Source organism: Eptatretus burgeri, chromosome 3 (genome assembly GCF_056783735.1).
Source record: "Eptatretus burgeri isolate ZD-2024b chromosome 3, Ebu_testis_v1, whole genome shotgun sequence".
Taxonomy (NCBI): domain Eukaryota; kingdom Metazoa; phylum Chordata; class Myxini; order Myxiniformes; family Myxinidae; genus Eptatretus; species Eptatretus burgeri.
In genome coordinates this window covers 117,960,334-117,984,111 of record NC_140963.1, presented here as the reverse complement: position 1 = coordinate 117,984,111, position 23,778 = coordinate 117,960,334, and the positions used below count along the sequence as shown (strand labels likewise).

The following is a 23,778-nucleotide window of genomic DNA, read 5'->3' as shown; positions in this document are numbered from 1 at the left end:
ACATCGCGGTCACACCTTGGCGATCTTGCCAGCGTATGCCGACCTAAGAAAAATGTGTCTAAAACGTTGGGGCACGTCAAATACGGTATGAGTAAGTTTGGTATACGTGAGTACAACGCTAAAGTACGCTATCATACGTCATAGTAAGTAGAGTACGTCAAGAAATTTTAAACATGTTCAAAATTTTACGACGTACTCGGCATATGACACACGTTCCGCATGCGATGGGGATAAGTTTTACACACGATATGTGGACGCTTACACACGTCCACAAAGGCTACTTATAAGCGACTCGTAAGTCGAAACACGTCGCGGTAATGTCTTTTTTACGCGAAACTTATTTCTAACTTATTTTTGACGCGCTTTGAACCAATTCTTTACGTAGTCCCAAAACACATCGACGTATGTAGACGTATTCCAATGACGTCTTCCGGTCGACAAAAAAAAATAAATGAACGTGTTTCTAGCTTATAACTGCCATATAAAGACGTGTTCCCAGCGGTTTTGGGAATTGGTATATAAAAATGCTTCTCATAAAAGGGGAACCCAACAGTGTTTTCGAGTCCTTTTTGAGTCGATGTCCATGTCAGCAGTAACAGTATCAGTAACAGTATTAGTATTAGTAGTAGTTTGTTCATGTTGGCAGTAGTAGGTGAGTGTGAGGGGGAGGGTGTGGGTTATGATGGATCGTCCTTGCGTTTAACGATTTAAATGATAAACTCAACGATTTAAATGGCTGCATCTCCACTATTGAAAGTAGACGCTTGCACTCAACAATTGGATTTTTTTTTTTACACTCAACGACTTTTAAATGGTACCACTCACCTATTTTCATTGTTTACAATGAACGATTTAAATTGCTGTCATTCGCCTTTGTTTTTTGACGCTGGCGCTCGGAAATTTTAATCGTTTCTATTGAACGTGCTAAATCGCTCAAACCCCACTATTGAAAGTAGACGCTTGCGCTCAACAATTCAATTTTTTTTACACTCAACGACTTTTAAACGGTACCACTCAGCTATTTTCATTGTTTACAATGAACGATTTAAATTGCTGTCACTCGCCTTTGTTTTTTGACGCTGGGGTTTTGAAATTTGAAGCGTTTCTTCTGAACGTGTTAAAACGCTTAAACTCGACTATTTTAAATAGATGCTGCTGATGGACAATTGGAATCATAGCCAAGCTAGACATCGAAGTGTGAACATCCTCGTCATGCCGAAGAAAAGTTTGAAGAATGCTGAAAATAAGTGTCCTGGCCGTGGCCATGGACGCTGACGCAAGGACGATCCATTATACCGACGTCTTTCAGCCTATGAGTAACTTAAAAGTAACGTCTGTCGACGTGTGGCAACGATCGCGTAACGTGCCAACAACACGTTAATCATAGGTTAGAAATAAGTTTCGGGTACGCTAAACATTACCTCGGCGTGTCTCAACTTATGATTAACTTACAAGTAGCATGTGTTGACGTCTGTCAACGATCGCAGACCGTACATACAACTTGTGGCGAGCGTAGCGGAACGTGTGAGTCATACGCCGGCATACGTCGTGAAATTTCAAGCATGAAAAAAATTTGAGGACAACCAAAAGTACAACGTTTAAAGCCAACGTACAACGACGTATGGCAGTGTTTTTCAGCGTGCTCTCAATGTTATCAAAACTTACCCATAACGTATTCAACGTGTGCCAGCGTTTTAGAAAAAAAAATCAAAAATCGGCATACGTTGGCTAAAACGTCAAGGTGTGACCGGGCCTTAACCATTACATTGACGTGTTTCGACTTATGAGTAACTTGTCGACGTGTGCCAACGATCGCATATCATGCGTACAACTTATTCCCATCGCATGCAGAACGTGTGAGGCATACGGCAAGTACGTCGTAAAATGTTTAACACGTTTAAAAGTACAAGACGTACTCCACTTACTACGACGTATGATACCGTACTTTAGCGTTCTATTCACATATACCAAACTTACCCATACCGTATTCGACGTGCGCCAGCGTTTTAGACGCATTTTTCAGAGGTAGGCATATGCTGGCAAGATCGCCAAGGTGTGACTGCGATGTTGACACTTCCACTTACTACGACGTATGATACCGTACTTTAGCGTTCTATTCACATATACCAAACTTACCCATACCGTATTCGACGTGCGCCAGCGTTTTAGACGCATTTTTCAGAGGTAGGCATATGCTGGCAAGATCGCCAAGGTGTGACTGCGATGTTGACACTTCCATTTCTCCGGCGGTTATGATTTGAATCGTTGTGCGGCAGCCTTATAATAGGCTATGCCACGTGATCGTCGGCGATACGTGCAGCACGCTATGCATAAGTTAGACTATCGTTGGGCATACGTTGTGAACGCTGACAACAGGCTAAGCATTCGTTGGTATAAGTTATCTATAAGACAAAGAAACGTTGTGTGTCCGTTACTAATATGTTATGCATACGACCAACTCGTTATGAATACGTCCGAATCTTTAAAAAAAAACATCAAAAGTTCAGCGCAAGTCAGCGTTTTACATACATTTTTATACTGTTACGTTTGAGGGGGGGTATGCATTCAAAGGGTAATGAGGATGTTTAATTAGGTATGCCATGCTGTTCGAGTTTACCAGGATCTCGATGTAATAAGTAGCAATTCAGTGGTGATAAGTTGTCTAGTAAATGTTCATTTCTTCAAGGGGGGAAATGATAATTGTCACGTAATTAGATAGGGACACGGGATAGGGTAAGTGTGTCTGCGTAAACCCCTTTTGGTATTCTCTGGAGACTGGCCGTGACGTCACAGGACAGTGCAGCGGATGGCTCCGCCCCGTGATCACGATTGGCGGAAGGCGATGGCGGTGGGCCAATAAACGGCTCGATTGGAAGTGACGAGGACCAAGGATAAAAAGGTTCTGTTCGGGGTCGAAAAGGAAGAGGAAGAAGATTACAACCAAAAGATCGTGTTTTTTTGGTGTGGTTCCCTGGCGGCAGAGAGCGTCCTTGTTGTTGTGCTGATTCGATCGTGTTCTTGATCGTGTCTTGGAGCCTTGCCGAGCCTCGTGCCTCACCTTGGTTGGCTCTGGGGTTCTGCTGACTAGGAGTACGGGGTCGAACGGCGGGCGGACCTGCCTCCCTCTCTTGCTCGCAACTTGGCGCCAGAACTGGTTCCCTGGCGGCTGTAAGCCGACTTGGGCCAAGACCAGGAGGTCGACAGGTTTCTCCTGCCCCCCCTGACGAGAGCAAGGCCAGCTCGTCCGACGCCGATCCAGGGACAGTTGCGTCCATACCACGGTCCAGCCTGACCACCAGAAATAGCTGTTGTGTGTGTGTGTGTGTGTGTGTGTGTGTGTGTGTGTGTGTGTGTGTGTGTGTGTGTGTGTGTGTGTGTGTGTGTGTGTGTGTGTGTGTGTGTGTGTGTGTGTGTGTGTGTTTGGCGCCTTAGAGGGATTGAGAACTGTATATTCATTGGAATTGTCTGTGTTTTTCCCCACGCCCGATCCCACACCATCCCGTCGAATCGCCCCGGATCCCTCTTCTTGCCGAGTCTTGTTATTTCTGGTAATAATTAGAAAAACAAATAAACATCATCAACTCAGTGAAAAGCGACTCGTGCCACCTTCCTCGTCCCGTTTGCGGTAGAGCGATTAGAACCGCAATCTTTGGGTTGTAAAGGATAAACCGCCTCCATCGTTTCGGCTCATTCTACGTTGGTGGGACTGTTCAAGTCCCGTGGACGTCACATTGGTGTCAGGGTGTTGGATGTTCGAACCCCTCTAAATTATATTTGGTATCGGGAGAATATACCAAGATTAAAATCTCGCCACGAATTGGAATATAAAATTACTACAGAAAAGCGCGCGAGCGCGGGAAAATTTTGGCGGGATTTTTCAAATTTAAATTAATTGGCGGCAAACGGGACTTCTGCACCATGGCGGATGTGCAGATGTTTGAGGAGGAAGGCCACGTGTCTGGCAGCGAGTCGGGGGAAGAGGGGAGAGACGGGGGTCGGGTTGGAACCTCCCCCATTCCGAGCGTGGACCGTGCTTCATTGCCCGTAACGGGGCCGGCAGTGCCGGAAACCGGTGCGATGACAATCCAGACACTGTTGGAACGTTTAATAGGGGACATGACGGCACAGAGGGCAGAAATGACGGCACAGGGGGCAGAAATGACAGATCAATTGGGGGTAATGGGGGTACAGTTGGGTGCACGGATTGATTTCATGAGGGATGAATTGGGGGAAAAGATGGAGAAAATGAAAACTGAGATGCAGGAGTGTGTGGATGTTAAATTGGGAGAAATACAAAGTAAATTTGAGGATAGATTGGAGGAAACAAAGGTAGAAATTACATTGGAGGGGGAAAATATACGGAAAAAATTGGTAGATAAAATTGATGCAACGAACATTCGGGTTGATAAAGTGGATGAAAGCCTGGAACGTCATCGTGCCTGTGTGGATGCTCGTATGCAGCTGCAAGTTGAAGAGTGGGGAGAGCTGAGGAAGCGAGGGATGAATTTGGCGGAGGAGGTAAAAGGATTGGAGGCTCGTTTGGACGAACAAGATAAAATTATGAGCCAAGATGAAGTCTTGGATAAAGGCCTGGTAGAGCCGTCTTTTGTAAGTAGAGTGTCCGGGTTGGTTGAGGAGCAGCTACAAACTCGCGACGGAGCCTTGGAGGAGGTTGTGCGGGCCCAGAAGATCCTGCGGGAAGAGGTGAATTGGTCCATTCAACGTTTGGAACAGGAGGCAAAATTGACCCATGAGACCCTCACCACAAAACATCTTTGGCCACAGTGGGCTCCGAAATTGGATACGCAGCCACAAGGGTGTTTGATCCCTGGGCTGGATTCGGACAAGGGAGAAACTGAGAAGCGGGCCACCGTAAAAGTGATCCCCCTGGTAAATTTCGACGGGTCAGGGAGCGTTGAAGCTTTTCTGACGCAATTTGAGTGCATTTCCCGACTAAACGGGTGGAATGAGCGGGAACGTACAGGGAATTTGGTGGCAACGTTGCGGGGACCAGCCGCAGACGTGTTAAACGTGATCGCGGAGGGGATGTTGACCAGCTCCCACATTTGCGAGGCGTTGAGCCGTCGGTTTGGGTTCGCGGCAAACTGTGATCTGGTGCGGGCCCAGCTCCAGCACCGCAGATTAAAGCCGGGTGAGACAGTGCAGGAGCTGGCACAGGACATTTACCAATCAGTCAGGATCGCTTATCGGGACCTTACAGTGGAGGCGTGGGACAGACTGGCACTCGAGAAATTTTTAGCTGCTCTTCCTGACCCTGAGGTCCGAGCGCTGGTGGAGTTACAGGATCCACCCACCGTTCACCGAGCAGCCGAGTGCGCGGCCAGGCTGGCCTCGTGGAGTCGGCCGGGTCGGGTTCCAGAGAGGCCATCGGTGACGATCCGACAGGCGGAGATCCAGGATCAGGGAGGGGAGCTGGGAGAAATTGGCATTACCCAAATGTTTCAGGAAATTTGCCAGAAACTGTCAAGTTTGATAAGGGGTAATTCGGTAGTTGGTGCGCCAAAGCGGCGGGGTCCAGCCCAGCCAATAGAGCAATTCGATTATGGCCGAGGGGGTCCGGAACCGGAAGAGACATTACACCGATACCCACGGGGGCCTTTTATGGGGAGTTGTTTCCGGTGCGGGCGAAGAGGACACATGCAACGATATTGCCGGTACCCGGCGATGGAGAGACCCTCCAATAGACTTTCAAGCCCGGAGAGGATGAATCCTCCTGCTGAACCGCCAGGTCTATCCGAGATGCCCTTTCATAGGTCGGGTCCGGAGATCACTGTCGGGGGTCCGGGAGACTAGATCGGGCTGAGCATATAGGGCCATGCACGGCTGGTGAGATTGTGGCGAAGTGCCTCCTTTAGTGAAAAAAAAAATGAATTGTGGGAAAATTGGCATGGGTTTGTAAGTTCTGCTGGGTTTTAGAGTGACAATCGGGACAGTGGGTAATTGGAAACAAAGCGGGCACGAGTGGCTGTCCAATGGCTGGTGCGTGGATCGGGTGAGAAGTGCTGTGTGAGTTGTTTTAAGTGAAGAAGTGAAATGTATGGTGCACACATTGTTTTTTTTATTGGGCATGGTGTGGTAACAGGGAAGGTCCTGGTCGGTGAAGTGTTAGAAATGCAGGTGTCACATGTAAGGCCGATGGGGTGGGAGAGTCATGTGGGTTTTGTGGGTGGGGATGATGTGCTTGTCCACAGGGATTGCTGAAGCTCACGGTGAGCGTGAATTGCGACCCCCTTCAAGGAGATTCACCACCTGGTGGCTAATGGTGACAGTGTCTGGAGGCAACTGGGAGAGGGTCTGGTTGGGCGACCAAGGCGGGTAGGACCTTGGCGACCCAGGAAGGCCAGAGGAGCCAGTGAGACCCCTTCCAGAGTGTTGTACGGGATTAGAGCTGATGGCTACCAGGGGGGAGGGAATCAAAGGGAGCAGGGCGGAGAAGCGTCCGGGTTGGACTAAAGCTTACCTGTGGGCATGGTTGCACTTGAGATGCCCCCATCATCTTGTGGTAACCCACCCCACGGCCATGACGGGATTCAGCCTGCATGATTAAAATGAGGACCATGACCTAGAAATGTGATGATGACCATGGTGTGAGTGTTGTGAAGATGTGCGAGTCCCACCCGATCCCGCACAACTTGACAGGTGCAGCAAGGGCATGATGTCCGCATAATTTTAGGGCAAGCAAATTTGAAAATTGGCTCCCCAGGTAACGCTGGGTCTATTAGCATCCACTGGGGGAGGCGGTCAAGTGTAAATATCCTGTGAATAGTGTCGTTAAGGCTTAGAGTAGGAATGTAAAGTATAAGTGTTGTGTTTTTGTGGAACCTTTTGTTTCCCCTCCCCAGATCACTGGAAGAGTGCTGGGCAAGAGCGATGATCCGGAGGATGGAGTGCAACTTCGCTCAGTGCTCTCATGTGATAAAATAAAAAAAAAAACATTAAAAAAAAAAAACGAATGATTGTTTAGGTGAGGATAAGGCCATAAGGTGGTAGTACATTAAGCAGGATAGGTAAGTTAGCTGCGACTCGCTGCCCATTGCCCCTCCTACTTTATTTCGTTAGGTTAATTAGGTGTGAGTCAGTAAGTGTTAAGGCTGGTACGGTAGCGCCTGTGATATACCTTGCAGGAGCTGCGGTACCAGAGGAGGGGGCAGTGTTACGTTTGAGGGGGGGGTATGCATTCAAAAGGTAATTAGGATGTTTAATTAGGTATGCCATGCTGTTCGAGTTTACCAGGATCTCGATGTAATAAGTAGCAATTCAGTGGTGATAAGTTGTCTAGTAAATGTTCATTTCTTCAAGGAGGGAAATGATAATTGTCACGTAATTAGATAGGGACACGGGATAGGGTAAGTGTGTCTGCATAAACCCCTTTTGGTATTCTCTGGAGACTGGCCGTGACGTCACAGGACAGTGCAGCGGATGGCTCCGCCCCGTGATCACGATTGGCGGAAGGCGATGGCGGTGGGCCAATAAACGGCTCGATTGGAAGTGACGAGGACCAAGGACAAAAAGGTTCTGTTCGGGGTCGAAAAGGAAGAGGAAGAAGATTACAACCAAAAGATGGTGTTTTTTTGGTGTGGTTCCCTGGCGGCAGAGAGCGTCCTTGTTGTTGTGCTGATTCGATCATGTTCTTGATCGTGTCTTGGAGCCTCGCTGAGCCTCGTGCCTCACCTTGGTTGGCTCTGGGGTTCTGCTGACTCGGAGTACGGGGTCGAACGGCGGGCGGACCTGCCTCCCTCTCCTGTTCGCAACTTGGCGCCAGAACTGGTTCCCTGGCAGCTGTGAGCAGACTTGGGCCAAGACCAGGAGGTCGACAGCACCACGGTTTCTCCTGCCCCCCTGACGAGAGCAAGGCCAGCTCGTCCGACGCCGATCCAGGGACAGTTGCGTCCACACCACGGTCCAGCCTGACGACTAGAAATAGCTGTTGTGTGTGTGTGTGTGTGTGTGTGTGTGTGTGTGTGTGTGTGTGTGTGTGTGTGTGTGTGTGTGTGTGTGTGTGTGTGTGTGTGTGTGTGTGTGTGTGTGTGTGTGTGTGCGCGCGCGCGCGCGTGCTTGGCGCCTTCGAGGGATTGAGAACTGTATATTCATTGGAATTGTCTGTGTTTTTCCCCACGCCCGATCCCACACCATCCTGTCGAATCGCCCCGGATCCCTCTTCTTGCAGAGTCTTGTTATTTCTGGTAATAATTAGAAAAACAAATAAACATCATCAACTCAGTGAAAAGCGACTCGTGCCACCTTCCTCGTCCCGTTTGCGGTAGAGCGATTAGAACCGCCATGTTTGGGTGATAAACAAATAAACCGCCTCCATCGTTTCGGCTCATTCTAGGTTGGCGGGACTGTTCAAGTCCCGTGGACGTCACAATACTTTGCCATTGCTGGCTAAAACGTCAAGGTGTGACCGGGCCTTTATCAACCGTTTAGTTGGAGTGCTTGCTTGAATGCTGAAGACACTCGGCAAGTGCTCCACAATATTCGCACTGTCACTGAATGTGTCAATTGACTTGAACAAACTTCAGGGCCCATTCACCTGCATTTGGCCATACGGTGCCTCGGACAGCGAGTCGGGCGGTGGTTCGCTTGCTGATAATGTGCAATTTTATTTTACACCATCTTTCCCCTTTTTGTACAGGCAGCTCTGGCAGCTATGAACACTCAGGGTTAGGTTTGGGTGCTCAGATGCTGAGGATTAAAAGTTAAAACATACCGTACTTACTTCCTGGTACATCTTGACATCATAGTTTCACTGTTCCTGTTCAATGTTTCGCCGAGAGCATCAAAGCTTTTAAAATTATGTACGGTATTTAAAAGAGTCTAAACACCTTTCTTTGATTTGTTGGTGATAGACCGTTATTTTTTTAATTCATTTTTGGTTCACCGGTATATTCAGAACACCAATGCCGGTACATCGATATAAAAAAAATATTACATCGATATAACCACCCCCAACCCAGGAGTTTACATCACATCCCCTAACCTCGGAGGCTGTGTTTGTCTGAAATAAGGGCCCTGTCACACCTTGACATTTTAGCCAGCGTATGGCAAGGTATCAAAACGGATGTAAAACGCTGGCGTACGCTGAACTATTGATGTTTTTTTCCAGTTTTGGACGTATTCATAACGTATTAGTAACATACACAGAACGTTTTGATAACATATAGATAACTTATATCAACGAATGCTGAGCGTGTTGTCGGCGTTCACAACCTATGCCCAACGATAGTCTAACTTATGCATAGCGCGCGGCAGCGTATCGCCGACGATCACGTGGCGTAGGCTATTAATAGGCTGCGGCTCGACGATTCAAATCATAACCGCACTAGACATTGAAGTGTCAAGCCGCTGTCACACCTTGACGTTTTAGCCAGCGTATGCCGACATATGAAAAATTTGCCGAATACGCTGGCACACGTCAAATACGTTATGGGTAAGTTTTGTACACGTTAAGAGCACGCTGAAGCACGCTGGCATACGTCGTAGTACGCCGACAAATTTTCAGCATGTTGAAAATTTTTCGACGTATGCCAGCGTATGACACACGTTCCGCATACGCTGGCCATAAGTTGTAGGCACGTTACACGATCGTTTACACACGTTACTTGTAAGTTACTCATAAGTCAAAACACGTCGAGGTAATAGTTAGTGTCAGTGTTCCAGACTCCCTGGTTTTTTTATTTTATTTTTATTCTTCGGTATGACGGTGATGTTGACACTTCGAATTCTAGTGCGGTTATGATATCAATAGTTGAGCGGCAGCCTATTAATTATATTATATTATAACCGCACTAGAAATCGAAGTGTCAACATCAAAGTCATACCGAATAAAAAAAGAAAGAAAAAAAAAAACCAGGGAGTCTGGAACACTGACGCTAATCATTACATCGACGTGTTTCAACTTATAAGTAACTTACAACTAACGTGTGTCGATGTGTGTCAACGATCGCGTAACGTGCCTACAACACGTTACTCATAGGTTAGAAATAAGTTTCGGGTATGCTAAACATTACCTCGACGCGTTTCGACTTATGAGTAACTTACAACTAAAGTGTGTCGACGTGTCTCAACGATCGCATAACGTGCCTACAACTTATGGTCAGCGTATGCGGAACATGTGAGTCATACGCTGGCATACGTCGAAAAATTTCAAGCACGGAAAATTTGTCTAACAGCTTGGCGTACTATGACGTATGCCAGCGTGCTCTTACCGTATACAAAACTTACCCATACGTATTCGACGTGTGCCAGCGTTTTAGACAAATTTTTCATACGTCGGCATACGCTGGCTAAATCGTCAAGATGTGACAGGGCCTTAAAGTTCGGTGTCATCACAAGCATTTGTGTTGATTGCATGTGTGCAGACAACTTGTGTCCACAAGTCTTAGACCCTGGAAAATAAATAAACTGATTAGATAAAACAAAGCACCAACAGCTAAGTGCAGTGTAGTGTATGAAACACTACAATTTGCTTGGGCACAAAAAAGAATAAGAATTTTTGTCCACGTCCTCACGACACGTTGGTCTCTGAAACCCTGTGGAAGGCTACAATAAATGACAAACCAAATAAAAATTCTCAGCATAGTGATGGCATTTATGTGACATCAAATGTAAAATGTGTTCTGCAAAATATCTGCCTGTTTAGTGAGCTGTTATAAATGTAAGGAAAATCAGGGAAGTGAAGGTAAACAGTGTTGCCCAACTGCCTCACTGTCAATTTAACCTTTCTCTTCCATGAAAAGAAATTTTAACAGCCAGTTTCCCAGCAAAATTGCTCAGAACATGATTACAACTTCTTCTTTTACATTTATAAGGAGTGAGGTCCAATGGTATCAAGCTTCTGCCCTGCCTCAACCACAATACTCCTCCACTTCCCCCTGTCCTCAGAAATCTCTCTCCACTCTCCAACCACCCCCACCTGATTGATATCCCTCCTTACACAATCTTCCCATCTAAACTACCTCTTTTCCTCCTTGAACTTATCGGCTCTCTTTGCCATTCAATCTTCCTTTATTCGTACCGAGTGTACAGCCCATCTCAGCCGGCATTTCACCAATCTCTCAGTCAAGCTTATCTGCACACAAATCTCTTCCCTCAGTTCATCCATCCTCTTCACTCCTGCAATCCTCCTGACCCAGTTGTTCTCGCACACCTGTAACCTCTGTTGTCTCTGTCAGTGGCACCGTTTCAAGACTGTAAAGGTAGGCCGGCATCACACAAGTAACCAAAACGTTCCCTTTCAATATCCTTGATATCTTTCAGTTTTGTCTGCCATTACTCCCTCTATCGTCTTCCACATTCGCACCCAGCTGAAACCTCTTCCGCACATCTGCCTCCGACTTACTATCCCCAGTCACTGCCCACCTTCCCCACCTTAGATACTCAAACCCATTTCCCTTTCTAATCCCCTTCATCGATGAGTCCTGTGTCAGAGAGGAGACCTGTCCAGGATTGTAACCCAAAGCCAAGAAACTGCTTGAGCAGAAAAGACTCTCTATGTAGAACACGGCGCATGACGACACACTTATGGGAATCCAACATTCATAAGCATTGCAAACAAGCTGCATCCAAAATGTGCTACACCTTATGTTTTCATCAAATGGGAATACGTTCAAAAAAATAATAAAAATATTTCTGTCTTCGGTTACATATACATACATAATGTGCAAACACACATACATGAGCAAAATTAATGAAAACTCTTTCTCAATCCCAAAAACATTTTGCAACAGAGATTCTTTTCATAACCTTTATGAACTGGTAATGAGCCCCCAAACCCCCAACCCCCAAAAATAAATAAATAAACTTGCTGTCTTGGCATGAAATCTGTAACCATTCATACTTTTTGGACTTGAAGGTAAGTTCTCGATCCAGAAGCAATAAACGTGAAGCAACGTGTGTAGTCATACTGTCAGAGCAATTTCCCACTATACAACGTACTCCTCCACACTCAGAGTGCACAGATCTTTGAACCCAGCAACACGTGTGTATCCGCGGGGAGTTCATTTCCGTCTCTAAATCTCCAGGACGCCAGTAATGGAATGATCTCTTGAAGACGTCGCCATAGACTGCAAAAGGTATTTTGAAGCCACGAACTTGGGATCTCGTAATTATCCTATGAACCACAGGTGAGCGCGTTGTCTCCAAAGTGAGGGGCCAAAGATTTATCTCTTTTTTATTTATTTGTACAGATGGCAGAGGAGGATCAAAGGAGAACCAGGGAGATAAATATATCATGTATATAAATGGATGAATGACAGAAAAATAAGGAGCAGGAGGGGTTCAGCAAGAGAAGAAAAAAAAAAATAATAGGCCAACACATGACAATGGGCAGCACTGGAGGAGTTGGGGGCAAGAGAGAACATATAGAGGGAGTCGGTCTCATAGATGAGAGGAGAAAGGAATTAAGGAATGGAGGAGAGCGTTCAGCTTAAAATTGGGGAAGGTAATGGCGTGGTATTCTGGAAGAATGCTTGTGAGCTGAGATAGGTAAGGGTGGACAAAGGGATGGATGATAGGCAAGAGGAGCGAGACCAGAAGTGACACAACAGCAAACTGAGAATCCACAAACCCGTCTGCAGTGGGCGAGAAGACCTTCCTAAGACTTTGGTTAATTATTATTTAATCCGTATGCAGCTTGTGGCTGCTGGGCTGCATCATTTTCTAGGGGGCTGTGCCGCTGATTCATTGCCCATTACCAGTAAGGTAGTACTCAATTTGCTGACCTCAGAAGGATGACAGGCTGAGTCAATACACCTGGTGTTAATTCAACGAAACAACGGGGGTTTTAACTGAAGACCCTAAGATCTTAAGCAAGCTACCTTAACCGTGAAGCCAACACCAGGCTTAGGCTTGGCTTAATGGTGAGAGATTTTTCCCTTTCTTTGCACACCAAAAAAAAAAAAGTCAAGGCTCGTGGAAGAGCTAGAACACAGAACAGACCAGAAAGAACAATGGAAAGCACAGAAACATACCAGCAGCAGGGAAGAGAAACACCTGGAGGAATAATGAGCGAAGGGAAGAATGAGAGCTAGGAGAGTTGGAGAAGGACACAGCGGGTGAACAAGCTGGATACAAGCTCAAACAGTAAGAACGGGGCTGAAAGAAGAGGAAGAGGGAAAGCCAGAGAATTAAACCACAACATAACAGTGAATAACCACAACACAACATAACCACAACATAACAGTGATGCCTGGTGTTGGCTTAATGGTTTCGGGTGGTGGGCTTGGGATCCGAGGGTCCCGAGTTCAAATCCCGCTCACCTGTTGAATTAATACCAGGTGGGGTTAACTCGGCCTGTCATCCTTCCGAGGTCGGCAAAATGAGTGCCAGCATGTTGGTATACTGTGTCGGAGTGGCGACCCATCCAGGATTGTGCTCAATAGCCAAGGAGACTGCTTCGGCAGCACCAACGCTCTGCACAGAGTATGGTACCAATGGATGGATAACAGTGAAGAAGAAAGATATGAAGATTCCAATACGAGTACTGAACTCCTTGATTGCCACACAGGAAGTCAGATTTTGAGGCAGCTACACCAGCCCAGAGTGGAAACGCATACTCCACAATACGTTGGATTCACCGTAATGATCTCTGAGCGGCTTAGAATGACCAGCTTTCAATGACTACACCTCTTCCATGAGTTGCTGTACACATAAATGTACACAACACAGTTATAACTTTTTTCATAATGTTAAAAGATTCTTCCACTGACCATAAAGCCAAACTCTGCACAGACGCCAATCATTTTCTCTGTCGCTTCCAGCAAGTCACGTGATTCTCCCAAACTGTGAGCGAGTTCTCTGAATGGCTTTTGAATAAAAGTCAAGTTTTAAGTTCCAAAGATTTCTCAGGGGAGACTTTGACCTACTCATATGAAGAGTCTACAACATAAACAGGGAACAAAATAACAAGAAAAATGGTGATGATGAAGTTGATCTATTGTGGGTTTGGAATCGACAACAGTAACAACAGGTTGTTAACTTCGAGTAAACACATTCCCTTGCTAAACGTGTATTGAAAGCTATTTCTGATAATGTAGAATTTCATGATTGGGCTGACAGAATGGCTGAAACTCTCAAGGAATGCACACACGCCTCGAAGCTGTCGAGTCTTGACTTGAACCCCGACCTAGCTATAAACAGTCATCTCGGTGTTTCATCAATGTGCGTCGTCTCTCGGATGGACATTAAATTGGACGTCCCATTTTTCAGCATTAGTTGATGGATGTTAAAGATCACACAGTGTCCTTTACGAAGAGTAGGCAAGTTATCACCGTCACCATGAACAAGTTAGAAATTCCTGCCCTAACCTTAGTCGAATGTCAGGCCTGGCTAGTGGGTTCGTGAAAGAATTAGGCCAAGCTTCCCCTGGTAAACGCCGCAAGAACGTGGGAATAATTGTGGCCGTTAAAGACGAAGAAGATTTTGAAGCTTGAAAACCGAATATTGAATGGATTTACAATGAGCAAGAAACCTTCATTGGTACAGAAAATGTTTTTTTTTTTTTTTGTCTATTATTGGCAATGGGTCATACCAGTTTTTATGAAAAATATTGAACCTCTTGCCTTACTTCTGCAATGGGAACATTTGCCACAAAATGACCCTTTCAAAAATAAATACCTTCTTATTTTTTTTTCCCTTCCCTTTTAAAATTCTAGTACCAATACCCTCCTGAAAGCAGTGCTTGGAGTTACCCAAGAATGTAACTGGATTTTATGGTTATGGCCAAAAAAGTGATGTGTGGGCTTCGTGACAGTACAACCCCTTTTCATATTTTAAGCTTGCAACAAGCGTGTATCCATCCCTTGAGCAAACCAGAAACACATAATCTGGCAAAGCCTCACGTTCAAACACTCTGACCTTGTCTCCTTCCGGCTGGTAATTATTCAGACTGTCTCTGGAGTTCGCTCCCCAGTTCTCCAGTCACTCACCTCAAACACTCAAGATAAGGCACAATGACGTCACTTGGTGTTTGCCTCCAAACCCGAGAGGATCGAGAAAATGTTGGCCAGCCTTAACACTGCCTCGGGGATGGGCCCAGATTGTATCAGTCAGTGCCTGTGTTCCGAAATACTGCTCAGCTTCTTCCACTTATTTTCTTTCTGCTCTTTTCGGCATTTCCTTTGCGTTAGGCTGTGTCCTATCTTCTTGGAAGACAGAAAACATCACTCTAATAAATAAGGAGGGTGCAAAAACACAGATCCTATCGATTAGAGGGCAGTTAGCTAACTTCCAACTAGAAAGCAAAATCATGGAAGTGGTGAACGCATCTGATGTCACATGACATCCTTTTCCTCAAATTGCCTGATTCTTTATCATCAGTTTTGATTACATGGAAAAGTGACAGTGAGGTTACAAGCAACGGAAGTTCTTGTTTGGCAGTAGGGTCTGTATCAGTCTCCTTAATTAGTTATTGGTTAGCCCTGAAGTTCTTGTTTTGAAAAACGTTTACACCTCCACTTAAGAAGTCACCAGAGGCAAAATGTTTTCGGCTTGTTCATACGGCTTGTTCATACGTACATTTGTCAATGTTAATTTTCTCTTTAACTGCTTATCTGATTGACAAATTTTCACCATTCGTGCAACTACTCATGTACAATGTTTTAATGATAATTAGGTCATAGGTCACATGGTGTGAGAGCGATGTTGGAAAAAAAAGGAAAAAGTTTGGACCTCTATTTCCGAAACCACTCGATCGAAAAAAATCGAAACTTGGCACATGTGAAGTGGATTTGTTCTTTTTGACGACGTCATAGGTGCATCTGTTATGATGTCATAATTGCATACGTGGAATGCTTTAATCCAATCAGTATGAAAAATGTTGTCATCGAGGTCTAAATTGTATGGGGGAAAATTTTTTTGATGATGTCATCGATCATGTGGTTCGCCAACCATATTGTTTTTTTTAACATTAAAAAAAAAAACCTTCAAAAATCTTCTCCGAAACAGCTGAACAAATCTAAACAAAACTTTACAGGAATGATCGCCTATCCATGAGGAACAAAAAGTTCTCCACCTAAGTCACAGTTTGGCAAATGAATTTTTTGAAGAAGAAATTCTAACTATCCACATATACTTAACGAAATAACAACTATGGGACTGCTGTATGTGTTAATGCGAATGGTTTCCAGATTCGTAACAATATACGTTTTAAATTGCAACCTGATTGGACACATGGTCTGGCAGCCAGAAGTATTTAATATTTTGAACCTGGGTTCAGGGATTGAAATCAAACTTGGTGTAAGCATGATAACGACGTCATAATGTGGGCGGAGGCATGTCTGGCGACGTCGCGGTCTACCTTTGGGATTTGCGATGCACGGGGAAGCATGGGGAAGCATGGGGATTTGCGATGGCATGCCATCGACTTTGCTCGAGTGTGGTGTTAAAATTGCAAAGAACAAGTTCAATGTGTACTGCTGCAATCCGGGCCTCAACAAGTTCCAGGAATTATATGCCACAGTCCAGACAAGACAAAAGCCGAGACGAGTATTTTATAATCTCCTCCAGCTGACACACAATTCAAATTCTATGAAGCATTATCTACATGTCTAAATACAACATTAAAATCAATGTTGTTACAAACATTGTGATTTTCCTGTACAGTTAGTTAAATTATATGATATATTACTTTCATTAAAGTATGTAAATATGACATCAATGGACTGCACAGGGAAAGTACCCATAATGCTACATTTCCTCCCATTTCTCCTTTCCTGGTCATTCATTCCCCTTGATTGTTGCCTCACTGTCTGTGTGTTGCCAATTTCCCAACACTTGCCTCACTCTTTCACAAACTTCAATTTCATAGAGAAACAAAAATAACCTCCACTTCCTCTTAATCAACGTCAACTGCAAAACTAAGCCTGATGTTGGCTTAAGATCTTCGGGTCATGAGTTCAAGCCCGTTATGACATTCAATTAACACCAGGTGGGTTAACAGCCTGTCATCCTTCCGAGGTTGGATAAATCAGTACCAGCTTATTGGCAACGGAGGCATTGCATCAATGGCATAGCCACATCACCAGAAAACGATGCAGCCAAGCAGCCATAGGCTGCATACGAAAATATAAAAACAAGCAGTCATAGACTAGTACTTACGAAATCGTCAACTTGACCTCTGACCTTGTCTAATAAAAGCTGTCTCGAGAGAAGGTAGCGACGCAAACCAGAAGTTTCTACGATGATTCTGTACCAAACCAGCAAAAATCGAATGTTTGACCTCACTGTGACCTTGACCTTTGACCAAAATCTAATCAGCACTAGCCATCACCCTCCTGAATCACGTGGTGTAATTTGACATTGGTAGCCTATTCCGTTCTCAAGTTATCGTGCCTACAAAACAAACAAACACACACACAAACAGATGACGGAAGTCATCAATATACTTACGAAATCTAAAGATTTCATAAGTAATAAACTGTCAAACTGCAGGCAGGCTGAACATATGAACATGCATTTGCATATCTGCTTTAAATGGTTGGTTTCAACCAGGGTCGATGGCAGTTATGGAGTTCAGTTCATTAGGCAACTGAGACCCAAAGTGGTGGTTGCTGTTAAGTGAAATGTCAACTTCTCCTCACAAATTTTGCGGTTTGGCAGCGCTGGTTTACACACTGCTGACACTCAAAGTTCTTGCGTTGTTCCCACTATGCCAACCTGAGCACCGTTGACACCCTCACAGCTCTTGACACGTTATACCAGAACGTACTTGCCACCGAGACCGTTTCTTTGCCTGAAACGTCTTCAGGGCTCCTCCGACTGATCAGGTGGGTGTGCAGTCTTGCTGAAGTCCACAGGGCGCTTCAACTACGCCAAAGACTCATCGGCTTTAGCAGCACTGGCATGGATTAGAACCCAAGGGTGGGAGGTTGCTCAAATGTGAGTACCCTTACAAGAAACCTCAGCACAGGAGGAAGCCATTAGCCCATCAAAGCCTGCACTATGGTTGTCAACATGTGGTTGTTTGTCCATGCCCTTTCCCTTTAAATGCTGAACATCATGTAAGGAGAAAGCACATACCATGTTTTGTGTTTAAAACAACTCGACCAAGGTTCAAACCACGTATCTCACAGACTCGGAGTGGACGCTCCCAGCATTACGCTACCGAGTTTATCCTTTTGCTTTGAATCACTGCTATTATTGCTTAGCTTGGTTTTTCATACCCTGAATAAAGTTGGTTTATTAAGTTGACAAGTCTGGCGTTCGGCCATGGTTCACCAGTGCTTTACTACGGTGTCCCTCACTATCGACTCCATGACCTTTGCAGCCTCCGATGTTAAGCCGACAAGTCTCTAATTCTCAGGTTCTTTCCGGCTCTCTTTCTTATATTCGGGAGTAGTGTTGGCATCTTTCTAGTCACATGGTAGAACACCATCTTTCATCAATTTGGTGAAGATTAGAACCAGAGGAGTGGCTAACCCCCGAGCCGCCTCCTCGAGCACTCTCGGGCGAATTTTATCTGTATCAGGAGATTCAGTGGTTTTCAGGTTCTCCAGTTCCCTCCTGACCACCTCCTCATATATCGCAACATTGCTTAAAAATAAAATAATAGGCTTCACACTCTGGCGAGGGACCGTTCTCTCATTCTCTCGTTTTCTCTCCTCCCCTCTCTCCCATTCATTTTGTCTCTGTCTCTTGTCTCCTTCAACATGCCTTCCCACAACTCCCCTCAATCGTTCCCTCTCCTCCTCGTTTCATTTTATCCCCTCTCCCTGAGCTTTCCCTGCTGGACCGTGGAACCATAATGGGTGTTCATCCTTGCCTATTTCGTTTGTTTTTGTACGCTTATAATAACTATCATTTGTTTATGATCAAGGCGGTGAGATACTCTCGCTCCCAGTGATGTGAAATTATTGGTTGTTCCCGTTAGGGGTCGCCACAGCGGATCATCCGTTATGATCCACATAATGATTTGGTACAGGTTTTTTACGCCGGATGCCCTTCCTGACGCAACCCTGGTCACCTCGTACGACACAGGGATAAGGATTGGGTTTCGCCATGATTCCGGGCTGCTCTACACCCTCTCATAGCATGGCCCAGTGCAGAGCCCCAGTCCTCAAGCGATCCTCCAACCCAAGCCTCCGAGTAGCCGGATTACAGGCGCACGCCACTACGCCCGGTTGATGTGAAATTATTGGTCTCAGAGTTAAACCGTTTGGGATGTTAAGAGAACAGGTTAAACGTTCAACGCGAACAGTCATCCCAGCTTGTTAGACAAGAGTCGGAGTGTCGCAAACTCATCACCCACATCATTCACCACAACCAGTGCTGGATTAACCATTAGGCAGACAAGGTATGTGCCTTGGGGCCAGCCAAAAATTCTTTTCACATTAAATATTTGTCCTTTTTTTGTCTTAAATATTTTGTTCTTGAATCAGTTCATGTTTTGTCTGGGGTCCATTTCCATGAGCCCGAGATGTAATTTAAAATTTTCAGGCCATTCTCTAAAATTTCAAAATGTGCCTTAGGGCCAGCCGAGGCTTAATCCGGCACTGACCACAACCACCATCACCACATCGGGGTTGTATACCACTTAACGACAGCACTGCACACACGGTAAGAACTCGCGTTCTGACATCGCCAGTGTGATGAATTGAAGGATGTGACGCATGATCACATGTCGCGCGGCTCGCGCACGGGATAGATAAAACCGAGATTCCGCGCGGTCGGTGGGATGGTCCCTGGGGCATTGTCATTTACGGCGGCGGTTCACTTGGTGCTCGTTGAATGATAAGAATTGAGAGTATACCGGACTCCGTGCTAATTGCCGATTTATTTTGCGGTGATCTACTGCACATGTATCCCCTGATGTGCCCGTAGAAGCGGCTTCAATCAAGTGAAATAAAGCCTACACTCCGAAGGTTTTTCCCTCGCATTCATTTCAATTTATTTCACTTGATCCCTTCGGCTCCCTCAACCGACGATGGACAAGATCTACAAACCGGAGAGGTTCGACGCAGACCCAAACGCGACTGACTCGGAAATGAAATGGTCGCATTGGTTCCGTTCCTTCTCACACTATCTGACCATTATTGAAGAGGGAGCCGACAAATTGGCCGCCCTTGTGAATCATGTCTCGCCCAGTGTATTCAGGCTCTTCTCGGAGTGTGACACCTACGACACAGCGATCGACGTGCTGCGGGCGCTCTACGTGAAGCGCAAGAATGAGGTATACATACGACATCTTCTCAACACACGCAGGCAAGCAGCCGGGGAGACAATCGATCAGTTCCTGCAAGCTCTGAGGCAGTTGGGCAAAGACTGCAGTTTCCGGGCCGTAACCGCCGAGGAACACCGAGATGAAGCGACCAGAGAGGCGGTCATCCAAGGGCTCAGGTCAGCCCCCATACGGCAATGCTTACTGGAGAAAGCACAACCCACTCTTGAAAAGGTAGCTGACCAGGCTCGAGCAATGGATACGGCTCAGCAGCAATCTGAGTCATATGGGACACCGATGCTGCTAATGAACGCTGCTACGGCGGAAACTCAAGGAACCCCCTGGGGCACCTCCGACACTGAGGATGGAGATAAACCCGAGGAATCGGATACCCAGACCACGACAAACTCCTCAGCCACTACTTCGGTTGGTAAATGCTTCTTTTGTGGGTACAAAACACACCCCGCAACAAATGCCCCGCCAGGGATGTCACATGCATGAATTGTGACAAGAAAGGGCATTATGCCAGGGTATGCAAATCTACTCTTAGAAGAAATAAACCCACTTCTGCGGCTCTCTACTCACAAAAGAAAGTGACAGCAGCTTCACTGGGGAATCTATCCAAAGTTATCATCAACGTACGAATTAACGGGCTTATGGCTGAGGCTCTGATTGATACCGGTAGCTCTGAAAGTTTCGTCAACAGCTCGCTAGTGAAGGGCAGGAAATGGAAGATCCACCCGACAGACAATACGGTATGCATGGCCTCCACATCACTACAGTCCCGCGTACGAGGGTACTGCAATGTTGAATTGGACGTAAAAGGGTACACGCATCGGGATGCAAGGGTACTGGTGCTTCGTGATTTATGCGCAGATGTAATTCTGGGTCATAATGTCCTCAAGCAGCATGCGAGCGTCGAAATACCCTTTGGAGGAAGCAAACCTCGTCTAATTCTAAATGCTCTGACCACCGCAGAGGTATCGTCCCCCCTGCTGTTTGCTAACTTGTCGCCGGACTGTAAACCGATAGCGATCAAATCGCGACGATATACCACTGCCGATATGAACTTCATCACTTCTGAGACCAAGCGATTACTGGAAGAAGGTATTATAGAACCGAGCGATTCGCCATGGCGCGCGCAGGTGTTGGTGACCACCAGCCAGAACCACAAGAAACGAATGGTTGTCGATTACTCTCAAACGGTCAATCGCTTCACCCAACTCGATGCCTACCCTTTGCCGCGCATAGACGAGATGGTCAAACGCGTGGCCAATTATAAAATATTCAGCACCATCGATTTGCGAAGCGCCTATCATCAAATTCCCATTCGAGAGGAAGACAAACCTTACACCACGTTCCAGGCAGGTAGACGCCTCTATCAATTCAGGAGGATTCCGTTCGGTGTCACCAATGGAGTAGCTTGCTTCCAACGAGTTATGGACGACATCATCTCGGATGAAAACCTCAAAGACACTTTTGTTTACGTGGACAATGTCACGGTGTGCGGTAAAGATCGGGGGGAACATGATATGAATCTGGACAGATTCTTGAGCATTGCTAGAAAATATAATCTGACCCTCAACTACGAGAAATGCGTATTTTCGGCAAGGTCAATTAATCTTCTCGGCTACACAATAGCCGACGGCAAGATTAAGCCCGATCCTGAACGATTGCGCCCACTCCGTGAGCTACCCCCACCTCAGGACCTGCAGACAATGCATCGGGTGATCGGAATGTTCGCTTACTACGCCAGATGGATCCCCCAATACTCTGAAAAAATACATCCCCTAGTGCATTGCAAAAACTTCCCACCAGATGCCGCTGTTGTAAAAGCTTTCCACAGCCTCAAAGATGATATCAGTAATTCCGTGGTATTATCGATCGACAGCTCGGTGCCCTTCGTGGTGGAAACGGATGCTTCCAATCACGCGATCGCCGCGACGCTCAATCAGTCCGGCCGACCCGTCGCGTTCTTCTCGAGAACTCTCTCTGGAAGCGAGCAGAGACACTCGGCAATAGAGAAGGAAGCGTACGCTATTGTCGAAGCCCTGCGTAAATGGAGACATTTATTTACTGGGCAATCACTTCACACTTGTCACGGACCAGCGATCCGTTGCCTTCATGTTTGATGGGAAAAATAACGGGAAAATTAAGAATGAGAAAATAATGAGATGGCGGATAGATCTAGCTTGTTATAGTTACGACATTGTTTACCGGCCCGGGAGGGAAAACCCTGCTGCAGACACCTTCTCTCGGGTCTACTGTTCGGCAACAATCAGTCGGGCTTTGCAAGACCTCCATGAGTCTCTGTGCCACCCAGGAGTTACCAGAATGGCACATTTCGTGCGCAGACAAAACCTTCCCTATTCTATCGAAGATATTAAACAAATGAATGCTTCATGCCCTGTTTGTGCTGAACTAAAACCCAGATTCTATGGCGCTGCTCCCGGCAGGTTGATCAAGGCCACCTCACCCTTCGAGAGACTAAATATCGACTTCAAAGGGCCCCTGCCGACCGAGACAGACAACAGATACATATTCACTGTTGTTGATGAATACTCAAGGTTCCCATTCGCATTTCTGTGCTCGGATATGACCTCGGGCACTGTCGTGAAATGTCTCTCTGACCTCTTCGCTATGTTTGGGAAACCTTCGTACATACATTCAGACAGAGGGCCGTGTTTCATGTCGGCCGGGCTAAAACAGTTCCTATTTGAGCACGGCATAGCAACTAGTCGAACGACGGGTTACAACCCACAGGGTAATGGGCAGGTGGAACGATATAATGGAGTCATTTGGAAAGCCGTAACTCTGGCGCTGAAATCGAGAGGGCTGGGGCCCGAGCGGTGGGAGGTTATCCTTCTCGACGCTCTGAATTCCATACGCTCTTTGCTCTGTACGTCCACCAATGCTACTCCTCACGAACGAATATTTACTCACCAACGACGTTATGTTGACGGCCAAACGGTGCCCAACTGGATAATCTATCCCGGAACAGTGTTCATGAAACGCCCGGTACGACAAAGCAAGTATGAACCCATGGTGGAGGAGGTCGAACTCATCGATGCTAATCCAGAGTATGCTCATGTCAGACTTCCTGATGGCAGGGAGACCACTGTGTCGGTTCGCCATTTGGCTCCCACAGGTACTCCTCCCGCAGGTACACCACCATCTGGCACTCCTCCCTCTGACATTCCCTCCCCAGGTGTTTCCCCCCCAGGAACTCCACCCGGGAATGGTGGTGACGGAGCTGCCGCGTTCCACCCGAGAGCGATCGAGGAGTCATCCCCGGCACGAGTCGAGGCTCCCCAAGAGGATCGGAAGCCTCCCTCAAGTGAAACCGCCATTTACTCCCGGAGAGGTCGACGGATAAAACCCCCTCGCCGACTCGATCTGTAAAGGGGATTATCGGCATCCTCGATGCTCATGCTCCTATATGCTCATCATATCATATATCGATGCTCATTACCATGCGCCTACAACTCAAAATAATCCTCACTGCTTGGAATGTATGCTTGTGTAGTTTAAATAGTTCGCGCTGCTTGAAATGTATACTCCTATAGCGCTGAAGTAATCATGGTGCGTTAGTTGAGCCTCTA

General features: G+C 46.3%; 2 protein-coding genes across 17 annotated transcripts in view; one reads left to right on the top strand and one right to left on the bottom strand.

The window, feature by feature from the left end:
- LOC147030812 (protein prune homolog 2-like) overlaps positions 1–3,432 on the top strand; it is a 124,630-nt gene extending 121,198 nt beyond the window's left edge. For all 14 annotated transcript variants that reach the window (XM_085875256.1, XM_085875263.1, XM_085875269.1 and 11 more), the window contains one exon: positions 3,089–3,432. In XM_085875256.1, the coding sequence (XP_085731382.1) occupies positions 3,089–3,432 (344 nt within the window). The remainder of the gene's footprint in view (positions 1–3,088) is intronic.
- Positions 1–23,778, bottom strand: part of LOC147030811 (beta-1,3-galactosyl-O-glycosyl-glycoprotein beta-1,6-N-acetylglucosaminyltransferase-like) — a 35,330-nt gene that overhangs the window by 10,512 nt on the left and 1,040 nt on the right. Inside the window, exon 2 of one of the 3 annotated variants that reach the window (XM_085875272.1) lies at positions 14,949–15,161. The exons of the other annotated variants lie outside the window; for them this stretch is intronic. The gene's annotated coding sequence lies outside the window, so the exon portion shown is untranslated. The remainder of the gene's footprint in view (positions 1–14,948; positions 15,162–23,778) is intronic. 3 annotated transcript variants of the gene reach the window in all.